This window comes from Mus caroli, unplaced genomic scaffold (genome assembly GCF_978045245.1).
Source record: "Mus caroli unplaced genomic scaffold, Mus_caroli_1 scaffold_14, whole genome shotgun sequence".
Taxonomy (NCBI): Eukaryota; Metazoa; Chordata; class Mammalia; order Rodentia; family Muridae; genus Mus; species Mus caroli.
Window position 1 is genome coordinate 106,382,468 of NW_028227269.1, and position 15,229 is coordinate 106,397,696.

The following is a 15,229-nucleotide window of genomic DNA, read 5'->3' on the forward strand; positions in this document are numbered from 1 at the left end:
ACTGTTCCAGGGGAGCTGGGCATGGGTAAGAGTCGGGGAGCGCTGCAACAGGAGGATTACGTCCTTCCAGTTGGCCAGCCAGGTTCCAGGGTCTATCCTGGGTGGGATGGGGTGGGAGTCAGAGGATCTACCTCTGCTTTTACTCCCTCCTCAGTCCATGGCTGGGGTTAGCCTGAATAGAGTCTGTAGCCAAGACCTTTGCTGGCCCTAGTACCAGGGCAAGGGCCTGTGTCTGTGTGAGAGACCCCAGGATGGGGCATTAGTACAGGCAGCCTTGGTGGATAGGAACCACACCTTCTCCCTGACAGCAACAATTCCTAGCATGCTTCCTGCAGAGGTAGCCCCTCCGCTTGGGACCTGGAGTGATCTACTCTTAAGGAGCCTTAAGAGGCAGCCACCAACATTGGCATGTTTGGGTTCAACTTCCCTCAAATGTGCATGAGGTCCCAGTTCCATTTATTTATTTATTTGTTTGTTTGTTTATTTTACATGAGTACACTGTAGCTGTCAGACACACCAGAAGAGGACTTTGGATCCCATTACAGGTGGTTGTGAGCCACCACATGGTTGCTGGGATTTGAACTCAGGACCTCTGGAAAAGCAGTCAGTACTCTTAACCTCTGAGCCATCACTCTAGCCGGAGGTCCCAGTTCTATAGATACATCTTAAGGGGGCTTTCCCTGTCACAGGGCCCAAGGCAGGGTGGGGGCCTCAACACCCAGGGGCCTTGTCCAGGACAGGAATCCTTCCCATGAGCCTCTTTCTGTTTTCACCACAAGGTAGAGTTCCTAAGGCCCTAAAGCCGATGTGAGGGCTTGACATGAGGAGCCGCAGGTTGCCTCTCCTCCCACCAGGGACACTAGAGAAGCTGGCCTGGCCTGTTTGGCCTCTCTCCTGGCCTGGAGCCTGGAGGCCGCCCAGGAGTGGTTCACTTGTACTTGGGGCTGGGCCAGGGAAGCTGGGGTGGGGGTGGGCGTGGGGTGTGTGCAAAATTAATTTCCAGAACTGTGCTGGAGCACACAGTGTGTGTGTGTGTGTGTGTGTGTGCGCGTGTTTGCGTGTGCCTATGTATTTGCCATGTGCACATGCTCTCTATGATTTAGTACCAGTCATATATATATATATATATATATATATATATATATATATATCTGTGTGTGTGTGCCTGTGTGTGTGTGTATATATATATGTATATGTATATATATATATATATATATATATATATATATGAACCCCATGTATGTGAATCTTTGTGTGTGTAAGCATCATGTCTGCTTAGATCTCACAGTATCTCTGTACGTTTCCATAGTCTCCTCTTTGCATATAAGATGCATGTGATTCTCCCTGTACGTCTGTGTGTGTTTCTCAGGCTGTGTGCAGCTGGGTGTGTCTCACCTTATCCTATCTGGAGGAGGTGTCTGTTTGAATCAGAGTCGGTGGAGCACGTGGTCATCACCACCCGGGTTAGGCTTTAGGCAAGTAACCTTCCTTCTGTGCTTGTCCCACTACTGAGGCCAGGCCTCCTCTGCAAGGCCACCTGCTCAGGAAGTTCTGCTCTGTGCAGACATGGGCCGGTTTTCAGTTCCCACCCACTGAGGTGCCAAGGGAAGCTGTGTATTCCCTCACCCAAAATCAAGGGAGAAGTGTGTTTCTAGAAAGGAGACCCTGGACTCCCAAGGCCTGGCCAGGCATATGACCCATGGGAATGTGAGTGCCAGCAGAGGGAAAGAGGATCGGAAGGAGGCATCCTCTCTGATCATGTCACCCAGACTCCAGGCCTAGGGCTGGACCCCACTGATGTCCGGTAAATGCATGACCCTTTATACCCTATTCTCTTGCAAAGGCCACAACTCCACTGACATCTCTCATCCTACCTGTAACTTTTAACTTTTTCAAACCTTATTTTTATTTTTATTTTTTTAAAGATTTATTTATTTATTATATGTAAGTACACTGTAGCTGTCTTCAGACACCAGAAGAGGGAGTCAGATCTCGTTACGGATGGTTGTGAGCCACCATGTGGTTGCTGGGATTTGAACTCAGGACTTTTGGAAGAGCAGTTGGGTGCTCTTATCTGCCGAGCCATCTCACCAGCCCCTCAAACCTTATTTTTAATGAAGGTTCTTAAATGCTTTAACCTCCCTTATAGCCCACCACCCACCAGAGGTAGTGAGGAAAAAAGGATACGGGGGTGGGTGGGAAGTGGACCTGTTTAGAAAGGTTCTTTGGAGCAACTCCCATCTGTGTTGTCTGGAAATCGGCAGTTCAGTTCACAGGTCAGCAGCGGCAGCCTGATCCACTCGCAACACTTCATGGAATCACCAGCAGTCCACTTTGGCAGAATCAGCATAGCAAACAGGAATCAGCAGCGGTGGCCCTACACAGCAGAGACAGCCAGGCCTCAGCCTTGGCTCAAGTCAGCAGGAGGAACCTGGAGGAACACCAGGAGACGTTCTTGGCTGTGCCTCTCAGGAAACTGAAGATCAGTGAAGACTTGAGACCTACAAGCACTACACAGCTAGCTCTGTAAGCAAGCCAAGCTCTGTCTCCATCACTGTCCATCAAGTTCTTTTTATCTTCCTTCCAAACATCACGTGTCCTCCATGGGTCTTGCCTCAGCTGACATCACTCTGCCAGTCAACCCCAGTCCAAGGAAGCGGCAAAAAGGCAAAAAAGCCGGCACACCTCCAGAAGTTTTTTGGTGCATTTTTTCTCTATGGAGTCCTGACCAATGCAGTTCAACTACGCAGTGTAAGGCAGACCAATACACCTGTGTCATTAGCAAAGGCTCCTTCGTCACGTGACCTTCCGTAGGCTTGCTTTGGCAGAGCATCCTCTCTCCTGTGTCTGCTTCAGCTAAATGTTCCTTCACGAGTCTGCCTTAGTCTTTCACCTGTGTCCGCTTCAGGAAAACACTCCTTCACGTGTTTGCCCCAGCAAAACACCATCCAACACAACTGACTTTCCAAAGAACCCTTAAGTTCCCACTTTGCCACCAGCCAATCTCTTGCCACTCTTGAGGTGCCATGAGCTCTTTCTCATGCCAGGCCCTCCTCCTGCTCACCTCTACCCCTGATATTTCCTAGGCTTCTGTTGAACAGTCCCTCATAGAATACCCCTCGATCACAAGCCCCACCTGCCCCGCCATCCTGACCTCAGCCCCTCCACATGCACCAGCCTGGGGCCTCAGGAGACTGCACAGAGCCTTGTTAGAGCCCTGGGAGTGGCCACCATGCTGTGTCCCCCACCATACTGTGGAAATTGGCACCAGGTGCTTGTGAGTCCTGGGAGCTGGTGGACCCAGACATGGTCAACTTCAGCATGAACTGGTAGAGGTCCTATTGAACATGTGCAAGTGCTTGCTTTACATGCATATACACACTCCATACATGTAAGGCACATGTATGTTCATGTATACGCAATTCCATGGGAGCACATATCCACATCATCACATACACACCCTACATGCCCACCACCAAGCACACGTATACACACATGCACAGCCACCTGCTCACAGATTCTCATACATGCAGTGGGATCGCTCGCATGTTACTATTGACCTCAAAGGCAAGAGAACCAAGTTGTTTTTTTTCTCCTAACACATGTTCTCACAATAAAGAGAACAGGAAGGGGCTTGGAGCCAAGGACAGGAAGGGGAAGTAGCCTGCACACAGGAGCTGACACTGGGCTGTCCCTCTGGGTGGTAATTCAGAGCCAGACAGAGACTGCTCCAGGGAAGGAGGCAGAAGTCTCCTTTGACAGCTCCTAGCAGAGAGCATATGGAGGCTGGGCCCAGGCTTGTCCAGTGATTGGGAGGCCCTTGTAGAGCTGGCATCTGACCTGGTTCAAGTGCCACCAGGCTCCCTCCAGCCCTGGTCCTGAAGTCTGCCCACCAGGGTTGTAAGTAAGCATCTTTGTGGAGCCTCCTCCCTAAGCGCCATCATTTGCCCACACTAGGATGCACCATGTGCCAAAAGCATGACCATGACCAAAGTACTCATAAAAATAGCATTTAATTTGGGGTTCACGGTTGCAGAGGGTTAGAGCCCATGACCATCATGGCAGGAAGCATGGCAGAAGGCAGGCAGGCGGGACACTAGAGCAGATGCTGGCAGCTCATGTCTTAATCCACAAGCACAAGACAAGAGAGCAAACTGGGGATGGTGTGGGCTTAAGAAGCCTCAGAGCCCACCCTCCTTGACACACCTCCTTTCAACAAGGTCAGTCTACTAATCCTTTCCAAACAGTTCCACCAAGTCGGGGCTAAGTATTCAAATAGATAAACCTACGGGGGGGGGGTGCCTGGGGGGCATTCTTATTCAAACCACTACACCCCAAGGCAGGGCCTCTCCCACTGTGAGGTAAGTGGCTGCCCCAGCTCCGACTTCTCCACAGCACCTATTCTGCAAGCACTACATGCTTTGGTCTGAGCTGAGGAAGGAGAAGATGTGGTGCGGAGGAGATGGAGACCCCAGGGCTCGAGAGACAGTCCCCCGGGTCTGTTTAGCCTCTTCTTCGATCACTTAGAATTAAAGCCTTAGTTGGGAGGGACACAGTAAGATCATTTGTTGCTGGGACTGAGGACATTCGCGGGATGCAGGCAGGGCATTCAAGGGTAAAACTGGGTACATGCCAGGCAAACACGGTGGCTAGTTAGTTACCCTCAAGGGACTCCGGCAGCATTGACTCCAGCCCGACCTGACATTTGGACTTCCTTTATGTCTCTAGCCAGGCTGTTCAGCTTTGCTTGCACACTTCCCACCGTGATGCACTTATTACCCATCCACACAACGGGGCTAAGCGCAGGAAGGACCAGGCACTGACCACAGCAAGGTCAGGGTTGGTAGAGTTCACGAGCAGGGGCAATGGACCCCTGAGATGCCTCAAGACAGTAAAAGGAGGAAGGGGAGGAGGGGGAGGGAAGAGGAGAGGGGAGGAGGAGGAGAGGGGAGGGGGAGGAGAGGGGAGGGGGAGGAGGAGGAAGAGGAAGAAGAGGAGGAGGAGAACAAAGGGAAAGGACCTGGCATAGGACACGGCATGGGCCAGACCAGAGGAGCCTTTGCAGTTTTGAATTCCTTTGCTAGTTTTTCCTGGCCCATGGGCCAGTGCTGGGTGAGGGAGATGTGACTCTTCAGAACCTCCTTCCTCCCTTCTCCTGGAAAGGACTTCTTTTGAAACCTTGTGATCACTCCCTCTGTGGTCTCTGAGTTAGAAAAGGCCTCAGTGCCCATGCAAGACTTTCCAGGGGGGGGGGCCCAGAACTAGTTTTTTTTTCCTTTTGAGGTTCAGTGACCCTCAGTATCAGTATCTGACTCCTCCTCTTGGACGCTCGCCTGGCTTCTCCTGCCTTGATTTCTTTCCTCTGCAGGAAAATATACTTTCTGCCTGGACAGTGCAGTTACCTTCAGCCTGTACTGGGGACCCCTGCCATCCCCTGCTGGGGACTGTCCCTTCTTCCTTTGTACCTTCTGGCTCACATTCCTGGAATGGAGCCTAGAGCCAAACAACTCTATGCTTTCATGGGAAAGCATGAAAACTTTCTCCAGGGGCTGGCGAGATGGCTCAGCGTGTAAGAGCACTGACTGCTCTTCCGAAGGTCCTGAGTTCAAGTCCCAGCCACCACATGGTGGCTCACAACCACCTGTAATGAGATCTGACACCCTCTTCTGGTGTGACTAAAGATAGCTACAGTGTACTTATGTATAATATAATAAATCTTTGGGCCGGAGCAAGCAGGGACTGAGCGAGCAGGGTTGACCTGAGAGAGCGGGGCCAACCGGAGTGAGCAGACTTGACAGAAGCAGAGGTCCTTAATTCAATTCCCAGCAACCACATGAAGGCTCACAACCATCTGTACAGCTACGGTGTACTCATAGACATAAAATAAACAAATAAATCTTTAAAAAAGAAAGAAAGCATTCCCCCTCTCTCTGGTTGAGACCCTTTTTTTTTCTTTAAGCTGCTTCACTTCATGGGTCTCACAACTGGAATGACCCCTGGTCCCAGGGGTGGGGGGATAAGACTGGGAGTCCAACACTGGGGTGATACCTCTGGGAGCCATGGCCCTACACCAGAACTGCCCCTTTCGGGAACCAGGAGGGGACTCGGTTGACTCTTAGTCAAGCACACAGCAAACACATACTAAATGCTTGTAGCGGTGTGTTCTCTCAATCTCACGTTTCCTGTGTAAGCACAGAAGTTACCTCACTTCCTGCTGGGAGCTCCTTCACACAGCTCCCCAACATGTGTGGAGCAGAAAGTACCCTGTGTGTGTCCAGAAATGTGGGTGCTCTTGGCTAAACAAAGGCAAGGCTTCCTATGCCTTGGAGACAGACAGCCTGGCTCCAGATCCCGGTTACACCCCTAGAGGGCTGGTTTCCCTTCAGGGTCACTTAACCCTGTCTGTGACATGGACCTGATGTGGCTGTCTGGAAAGCTGAGTGAACTGAAGTGTGGGTGACTGTGCTCTGTGTGCCTCTTGGAACCAGCACACACTCACTGGCAGCGTCCCTTGGTATCCTCCTTCACTAAATGCCCATAAATGGTCCTGACTCAGTAGGTGGGACTAGACACCAGGAGAGAGGGAAAAGGCATTCCGTAGTCTCCAGAGCTGGGATTCCAGGGACTGGTCCAGCACCCAGGGGTGCAGTAGCTTCTCAGGCAACATTCTGGGGCTGCTGAGGAGAGGCCCCAGGCAGAGGAGGGCAGTGCCTAGATTTATCCACCAATCGCACAGGTTCCTGGCACGGGGAACACGCTCTTATCTGCCCAGCCCAACATGGGGGGGTGGCCAGGCTGGCGAGGCAGGACACTGCCTAGGGGCTGGACACGGAGCAGTCCCAAGCCAGGCTGGGTGGGTGACGGCTGTTGAGGGCTCTGAGTGTCCCCGCAGGCTGGTGGCCAGCTGGCTGCCCATCTCCCCCACCATGTCGGACGGCGAGGGCCCCTCAGCTGGTGAGTGGCAGTGCTATATTTACCAGCCATGGCTCCGGTTGCAAAGGCAAGGCCTCCGGTCACCAAGGGCACCCGGCCCCCCACGGGCTGCAGGCAGCAGTGAAGTGGGGACCCCTTCTTCTTAGTTTGACTCCTGGGAGCTGCAGCCTAGCGGAGGCAGTTTGAGTTTCAAAGCTCAGCCCTGGCCGCACCCCCTGATTTCCTAGTAGGCTTTAGCAGGAAGCCGTACCTCTAACAAATTCTTGGGCTGTCAGCCTGGAGAAGGAGCAGGGCTGACCACAGGATTCAGGGATCAAGCTGTGGGCTGGGCTTTAGAGTGGGTGCAGGGTGCATGACCTTTGACACCATATGCAACGGAAGGGGTGTAAGCATTAAGCTGGGACAATCTCGCAGGTCCTGGGAGGTTTTCTGGGATCCTGAGCCCACTGGGATGTTCTGATTACTCCACCAGTGTGAGATCAGCTCCTGAGGATTCCTGCTGGGCTGCATGGAGGTGGCTGGGGATACAGGTGTGAGGAGATGCAGTTGGAATCCAGGTCCTACCCATATACCCTGATGTGTAGTGGGGATTGGCTACCTGAAATAGTAGAAGCTGAGAACTACACACTCAGTGTTTACCATGGGGCTCTGGAGGAAGTGGTCCAGGCTACCGTCTTGAGCAGCTGGTTTAATGTCTCTGAGCTTCAGTGTCTGTAGGTGACAATGAGAACAGATGTGGCTACGCACCTACCGTGCGGTTTGCGAAAATTACAATAATGTACAAAAGTGTCTGCTGGTGTCAGTGTATCGTGAGTGCAGCGGTTCTTCTGAGACAGGATAAGTAGGTACTGCGAGCAGATGCTCAGTAGCACACATGGCCTGGGCATCGTCCCTTGATGTCCTTAGTTAAGACATGGCTCAGCTCTGGCCCATAGTCTTTATCCTAAAACCTCACCTTGGTGATTCTTCAGCATTCACAGGCATGCCAGGCTGCCCCGGGAGGCCCTGTGGTATCTGACGGACATTCCGGGCCTGGCTCTGTATGTGCCTGTGTGTCAGGAGGGAGACATGGACAAAAGCAGGCTGCCCTCGCCTGCTTCCACCGGGTGCCAGCAGAGCTGGCCGCCAAGCTTTACTCCTATGGTTGCGGAGGCCACCAGTGTCTGGGGAGCTGCCAGCGTCCGTCGCTGGCTGGCCTGGCCCCACACCTGACACAAACCCGGAATAGCTCTCCCTGCATCAGGGACAGAGCCCTAGTTTTAGCAGTCTGTAAAGCCACCCGTAGGTAGAGTATTTCAGGAAGGCTAAGACAATATTTAGGCTGCCAGGATTGTGGTACGGCACCGAGTGTACATGGTATGTGAAGCCTGGGGCCAGGAGAGGACTTATACTCTTTTTCTCTTCTTTGTCTGGGGGTGGGGTCAGTACTGGTTTGCTTTGTCCTGGCTCAGCTCTGACAAGAGACCCTGTGCAAGCTCTTGGAATCATTGTTATTGTTATGGCTGTAAAATGCAGTGCCGTGCTCTTTGTCTTCCTTCTATGGGTCTGACACAGAGCCTCATCTGAGAATATAAGCAGGTCCTCCTGAGGAGGCTGAGACAGGAGGATTTCAAGTTTTAGGCCAGCCTCAGCTACACAGAGAGATTGCGTCTCAAAAACCCGAAACAACAGAAAGCAAAATGGAGAGAGAAGAGAGAGAGAGAGAGAGAGAGAGAGAGAGAGAGAGAGAGAGAGAGAGAGAGAGAGAGAGAGAGAGCGCTTTTCCCAGACAACAACAACAAAACCAAACTAGACTAAGGCTGCAGCCTGCAGCGGAGGAGACTCTCTCTGTTTAGAAGTCTCCTGGAATTCATCTCCAGACATTCAGGCTTCTCTGGGATGCCTGCCTCCAGCAACAGATCCAGGAAGCTCAGTGGAATCTCCCTGTTGTCCCTAACTGGTCTCAGGGCCTGTAAAAACAGTCTCAACATTCATGAGGCTTGTGAGCCCTTGGGCAAATCCATTCAAAGGGGCCAGCGAAGGGACTCTGTTCTTCTTAACGCAATAAGAGTAAAAGAATCCAAAACTTGTAGCACCATTAAAACGATGCCAGTCTTTGTTAGCAGTGTGAGGGGGTTTATAGTTCAGGCAATAAATAAGCTACAGGGCAGAAAATGGAATAACGATACCCAGACACCTTCCTAGTCCTGGGTGTTTTGGACGTGCCATTTACTGCCTAGAGGCAAATGGCATGACTCCACTGTTCAGGCAAGGGAGATGAAGTCCAGCGGGCAGATGACATGCCCAAGGTCATCGACTGCTGTAGGGTCTAGCAGAGGCTGGACCCAGCACCCCTATTCTCTGTGCTGGGTCTGTCTTTGTCCCCAGGTTAGGACCTTTATTCCAGGAGTGTCATCTTGCCTTCAGCCACACCCCTTCTTTTCAGAGATTGCTAGGTAGCTCAACACTGCCTCCAATCATCTGGAGCCTGTAAAAAAATGTGGTACCTTGTTAGGACATGGGAGGAAATTCCGTCAAGAGGGGAGCACAGCGGGCGGGCGGCACAGGCCCTGGGATTTATGGCCTTAGGCCTGGGCGGGCAAGCCTACAGGAGGCTTAAGGTTACCCAGGAGTCAGCATTGTATTTATAGCAGGAACTACCGACCCACTGAAGGCACAGCTTTTTCAACGCTTGTGTTTCAGACTAGACTCTACTCCTTGGGTGCAAGGGGTTCCTGGATGCACCACGTCACCAAACCAAGCGTTAGTTTCATCAGTGGTAAAATAGAGACATGCCCCATTTCTCATTGGGTCTGCACTTAGCACCTTCTGGACATACAAAGTGACTTATTCCATACAGTCCAACATTCAGTCCCTTTTGGTAGGAGGAGCTGGCAGGCCTCTGGGCTGTCAGTTTCTCTGTGCTTAGGAGGGGAAACAAAGTAACCAAGCAAGTCTGAGCGTCAAGAGCAGGGTGCTACAATATCAGAGAGCAATGAAAGTAGTCTAACCAGCTCAGGGTTCAAATCTCTGCTCCCACTCACTGGCTCGGTGGCCTTGGGCAAGACACTTACCTGATGGGTGAACATTTGTCCTGTTAGAGAGCATGTCTGGGGTGGGGGGGGGACTCTGTTTGTGGTGGTGGACAGTAGCTGGGTGTGTGTGGGGACAGTAGCGGAGTGTGCATCTGGTTGTTGTGTGACTCTGTTTCCTTCCATATAGTGTCTGCCAATTCCAGTGCAGCCACGCCACTTGTCCCTGGAGAGATGGCTGCTCTTGATACTCTTGTTGGGGGAGGGTTGCTCTATCAAGGTCAGCTCCCTTCATACTACATTGCCAAGAGATTCTCTAAGAAGGCCCTGACATCCTCGCAGGGTCTCCTGATCCTCATCTCTTAAAGCACTTGGCTCTCTGCCTCAATTCAGAGGCTTTGCCCCAAGCCTAGGGCCGGAAGACACTGAGGAGCCATCCATAACTCACCTGCTTCCTCCAGGCCCATGAGAGACCCGGTTGCTTTCTCCCAAGGCCTCATGTGGGGTCCCTAAACAGGCACTGAGACAGCCTCCACCTCCTTCCTTACCCCGGCTTGACTTGAGTTTCTCCCTGGAGACTCCTCAAATCCACGCTGCCCAAGACTCCAGAGCAGCTGTGCAGACCTCAGAGGACAGGCCTGACAGCTGTCTCTGCCCTGGATTCCGGGTAGGCAGACACTGTGAAAGGGGCAAAGAGGACCCAGGAGTGACTCTGGGACATAGAGGAGGCCTTCACGATAACTTCAGGCCACTGACTGTAGAAAAGTTTGGCTGGGCTAGCCTGGGTTACTCTGAGGATCTGAGTCAAGCTCCCTGCCTTGTGCTTCTCAAGACTCACGAGCTGGGCTCACAACAGCAAGAGGAGGTGTCATGCCCAAGTTGCAGAGGCCCCAAAGACAACCGAGGAGCCATTTGTGATGTAAACACATAAGAGTCTTTATTAGCTCTCAAACAAGGACTCTCGTGAACCTCATTACAGCAGGTCACAGAGAGCCCGAGTCTAGGGGTGCAGGGTATTATTGTAGTGACATCAAGCTTGGGGAATTTCTATATGGGTCAGCAAGATAATCTCTTAAAAACTACATTTCTGGAGTAATCTTTAGGAACTGAACACGGAGGCAAACCTGACAAACAGGATGGCTAGGTTATCTATTCTCTGCAGGATGTCTCGAGTTATCTCTATGAACCTTGACCCTGCCGTTGGGATGTTTGCTCAAGTGGACTTCATGGTTTTCTTTCTGGAATTGGAGTTTAGCCCCTGGTCTCCCACAAAATGGAGTTTCTTCCAAAGCGGAGTTGGTTGGGCTTTGCAGAGAGGGATGTGATCTCTGTGTTCCCAAGGCTGAGAGACAGCAAAACAGCCTAGGTTCCCCCCCTCTGTGGCTGCTGACTGGATGATTGACACTCTGCGTTGGAGCCTGGTAAGCATCTCTGGAGGAGGTGCCCAAGCACTCTGCTAGTCTGCTTTCTGCGACAGTAACAAAGTCCCAAGACTAACACATCACAAAGAGGAAAGGGCCATTTTGGCTTCACCGTAGGGCCTCAGCACATGGTCACTTGGAATTGTGACTCTGGGCCTGTGGCGGGCAGGACATTGTGGTGTGAACACAGGAAGCAGAGGGGGGTGGGAGAGGGGATAGGGTCCTAATATTTCTAGGTCACATCCCACTAAGGGACACTCAAGATGCAAACCACAAAGCTGGCTGGGACACTGTTCTTAGAGGGTGGTCTCTGGGCCCTGAGATGGCTTCCTGATGTCCCTCTGCCTAGTCAGGTAACTGCAATCAGGATTTGTTCTATAGGTAGAAGGGAGCCAGGGAGGCCACTGCAACCAGGAGGGACCTGGATGTTTGATGTGCTGTGGACAGAGGCACTGGAAAAAGAGGTTAAGAGGTGGGGGAGGAGCCAGCAGGACTTCAACAGCTTTCTTCTCCTCCTCCTTCTCCTCCGCTTCCTCCTTCTCCTCTTCCTCCTTTTCTTCCTCCCTCTTCCTTCTCCTCCTTCTCTTCCTCTTTCTCTTCCTCTTCTTCTTCCTTTTCCTCCTCTTCCTCCTCTTCTTCCTCCTTTTCCTCCTCTTCCTCCTCCTCCTCTTCCCCTTCTCTTTGTCACCCTTCTCCTCCCGGCCTTTCTTTTTTTTAAAAGATTATATTTATTTATTATATATAGTAAGTACACTGTCTTCAGACACTCCAGAAGAGGGCATCAGATCTCATTACGGATGGTTGTGAGCCACCATGTGGTTGCTGGGAATTGAACTCAGAACCTTTAGAAGATCAGTCAGTGCTCTAAACCGCAGAGCCATCTCTCCAGCCCCTCTCCTCCACTTCTGTATTCTCTCATTCATCACATCCTGATGCCAGTTTCCCTTCCCTCTGCTCCTCCCTGTCTACCTCCATTCCAGCCAGCAGAACTTCTTAGTTTCAGCTGTGAGGTGGAGGTGACACTGTGACATTGGGATGTTGTAGGGATCTCATGAAATGATGCCTGTCACTTCCCTATAAATGAGGAGTCTGGGAGAGGCAGGAGGGAGGAGGTGGCTCTCTTTAAATGATCGCTGCAGTTGTGGTGAACACTCAAGATACAGCTGACACGGAGGGATTGACCTGAGCATCACCGCACTGCCTCCTGGGAGATGTCGGGTGTGGCGAGAGCAGTTACAGGTGGAAGTCCTGGATGGGTTCTCTCATTGCTGTCCTTTATCATATTTATATCACACTTTCGGCTTATAGTCTCCACAGTATGCAGGGGGAAACTGAGCCCAAGAGAGAAAGAAAGACCGGCGATGGCCCTGTGAACCATTCTCAGGGCGCTTGCTCTCTCTAACAGGTCCCACCACACCCCAACACTGTGCTAAGGGATCTCACTCTCTCCTTCCTGTTCAAAGCCAGGCCACTGGCAGACACGGGAGGAGGGTCTGCCTTCTTCAGGGACCCTTCCCTGAGATTTGCAGCTCTAGGGGCCCTGCATGTTGGAGCACCCCTCTACCTCCTGCTATCTCACTGGGCAGTATTCCTGAAGAATGCCAGCCCAGCCTGTCCTGTGCTTCGTGCCCCTTGTGGGAGTGCTGAGGTATTGGGTGTTTGGGGACAACTGGCGCCCTCATTATCCTGCGTTCTGGGGTAGGCCTCTTTCTCTTTCTGGATTCAGGGAAGTTATGTGCTGTATTTGACACTCACTGGTCCCAAATCCCTCAGGATAGCTCCCCCCCCCCCATGTGTAGGGCTCATGCAGGCTCAGTGTGGGCCTCACACATGATCTTAACTCTTAGCAACATATGAATGAATTCTCATTGCTTGAACCCTGCTTCAGTGTCTCCAGAACCCACGAGGACTTCCTGTTTACAGGAAGAAACACAGGGCAAGCATACAGGGAAGCTGTTAGATCTTCAATATGGGAATCTTGGGTCAAGTGGAATTGAGCCTGGTTGAGAGAGCAAGATGTTTTATTTGTTTGAATTTATTATATCTTGTTTATTCATTTTGCATGTATATGTGTGTGCATAGTTTGGATGTGTGCCATATGTATATGTGGTGATCAGGAGACAGCTTGTCTGAGTGGGTTCTCTCCTTCTACCACGTGGGTCCCAGGAGTTACACTCAGTTTATCAGGCTTGGAGGAAGCGCCTTTACCCACTGAGACACCTTGCTAGGCTCTGTATTTTTACTTTTTTCACTGTGTGTGTGTGTGTGTGTGCATGCGTGCGCTTGCACGTGCGCATACCTATGGTCAGGGGACAATGTAAAGGAGCCAGTTCCCTTCATCTAACTTGTGGCCCATCAGCTTGACAGCAAGCGCCTTTATCTCCTGTGCCATCTCACCAGGTTCATTTATTGTATTTTTTTTTTAAAGAAAGTTATTAGCATTTTGAACCCCAGACTATTTTATTCTTGAGATTATACAGTCTAAATAAGCTCCGGAAGTCGCTGAGGCAGGTTTAACCTATCAGTGGCTACCCAGGCAGTGCCTCACACCTTTGCTCTTTCCATTTTGCTTTCGAGGTTGACACTCGTGACCTCTTGGGTGTCACTGACAGCACTGAAAGTCCAGACATGCTCAGTTTGCTGTGGAAAACACAAATGGCAGTGGTTCGTAGTGGTACAGGGTCTTCATTCATGCCAAGTTCATTCTAGTCTGGTTCAGGTAGATCCAGACCCTTACACAGAAGCATCTATTGGGATACTTCCATACCGACCCGGGTCCAGAGAGCAGAGACACCGGCATGGCCAATCATACGGCCCCACAAGAAGTGATGGGCATGGCTATGCTGGCATCTCATTGGCCAAAGCATGTCACATGACGTACATGAAGGCAGAGGGTGGGTGTCTGAGTGAGTAGTAGTAGTAGTAGTAGTAGTAGTTATTTCCCTGTTGTTTCCCCCCTTCAACATTTTTTGTAACTCTAGGGTAATCCACTTCAATTACGAAAAGCTCAGAGCACATTGTGTAAACCGCGGCTAGCAGACTGGTGCGTTGTAGGTCACATGACTCTCAAAATGCCAATCATTCAAAGCGAGGGGCGAGAATTTTCAAGCCATCTTGCTCTCCCACAGACGTGAATTTGCACTTAAAAGCACAAAAATATCCATTCGTCTGTTCATGGACACTTAGGCTGCTTCTGTCTCTTGGCTGTCTTGACAGCGCTGCCTGGAGTGCAGATGTCCCAAACAGGCTGATTCCACTTCCCCAGGAGTGAGATGTCTGGATCAGATGGTGTGTCTATTTTTAATTTTTTGAGAGACTATACTGATTTTCATAGTGGCTGGACTAGCTCATATTCCCACCAGCCATGGATGGTGAGGGCTCCTCTGTATGTAGCCTTTCAACTTTTAAAAATGTTTTGTATAGTTTGTGTGTGTGTGTGTGTGTGTACAGATGATGTGTGTTTATGCATAAGTGATATGCGTGTGTGTAGGTACATGGTGTGTGTGTGTGTGTTTGTGTGTGTATGTGTGTGGCCACCTGTGCTTGAGCACATGGGTGGGGTCAGAGAACAACCTGAGTCCATTTTTCTCCATTCACATTTACAAAGGCTCTTTCTTGACTTTGAACTTGGGGTTTTGGGCCTGCGAGGCGAGTGCATCTCTCTGGTCTCTTTTCTCATTGATCCCAGCCCTTCTAACAGGTGTGAGGTGATGGCTTTCTGTTATTTCTGCATTGCTCTGGTGATCTCTGGTGCTGAGGGTGTTTGCACATACCCCATGGCTGTCTGAACGTCCTCTTTTGAGAAGCATCGGGTCTGGCTCCCCGTTCTGTATTTGGATTGCTTGGTTCTTCACTGCACATACC

The 15,229-nt window shown here is 51.1% G+C and overlaps 1 protein-coding gene across 1 annotated transcript in view; it reads left to right on the forward strand.

Moving 5' to 3' along the window:
- Positions 1–6,791: 6,791 nt before the first annotated feature.
- Eml1 (EMAP like 1) overlaps positions 6,792–15,229 on the forward strand; it is a 167,416-nt gene continuing 158,978 nt past the window's right edge. Inside the window, exon 1 of the mRNA XM_029484428.2 lies at positions 6,792–6,954. Within this exon, the coding sequence (XP_029340288.1) occupies positions 6,927–6,954 (28 nt within the window). The 5' untranslated portion in view covers positions 6,792–6,926. The remainder of the gene's footprint in view (positions 6,955–15,229) is intronic.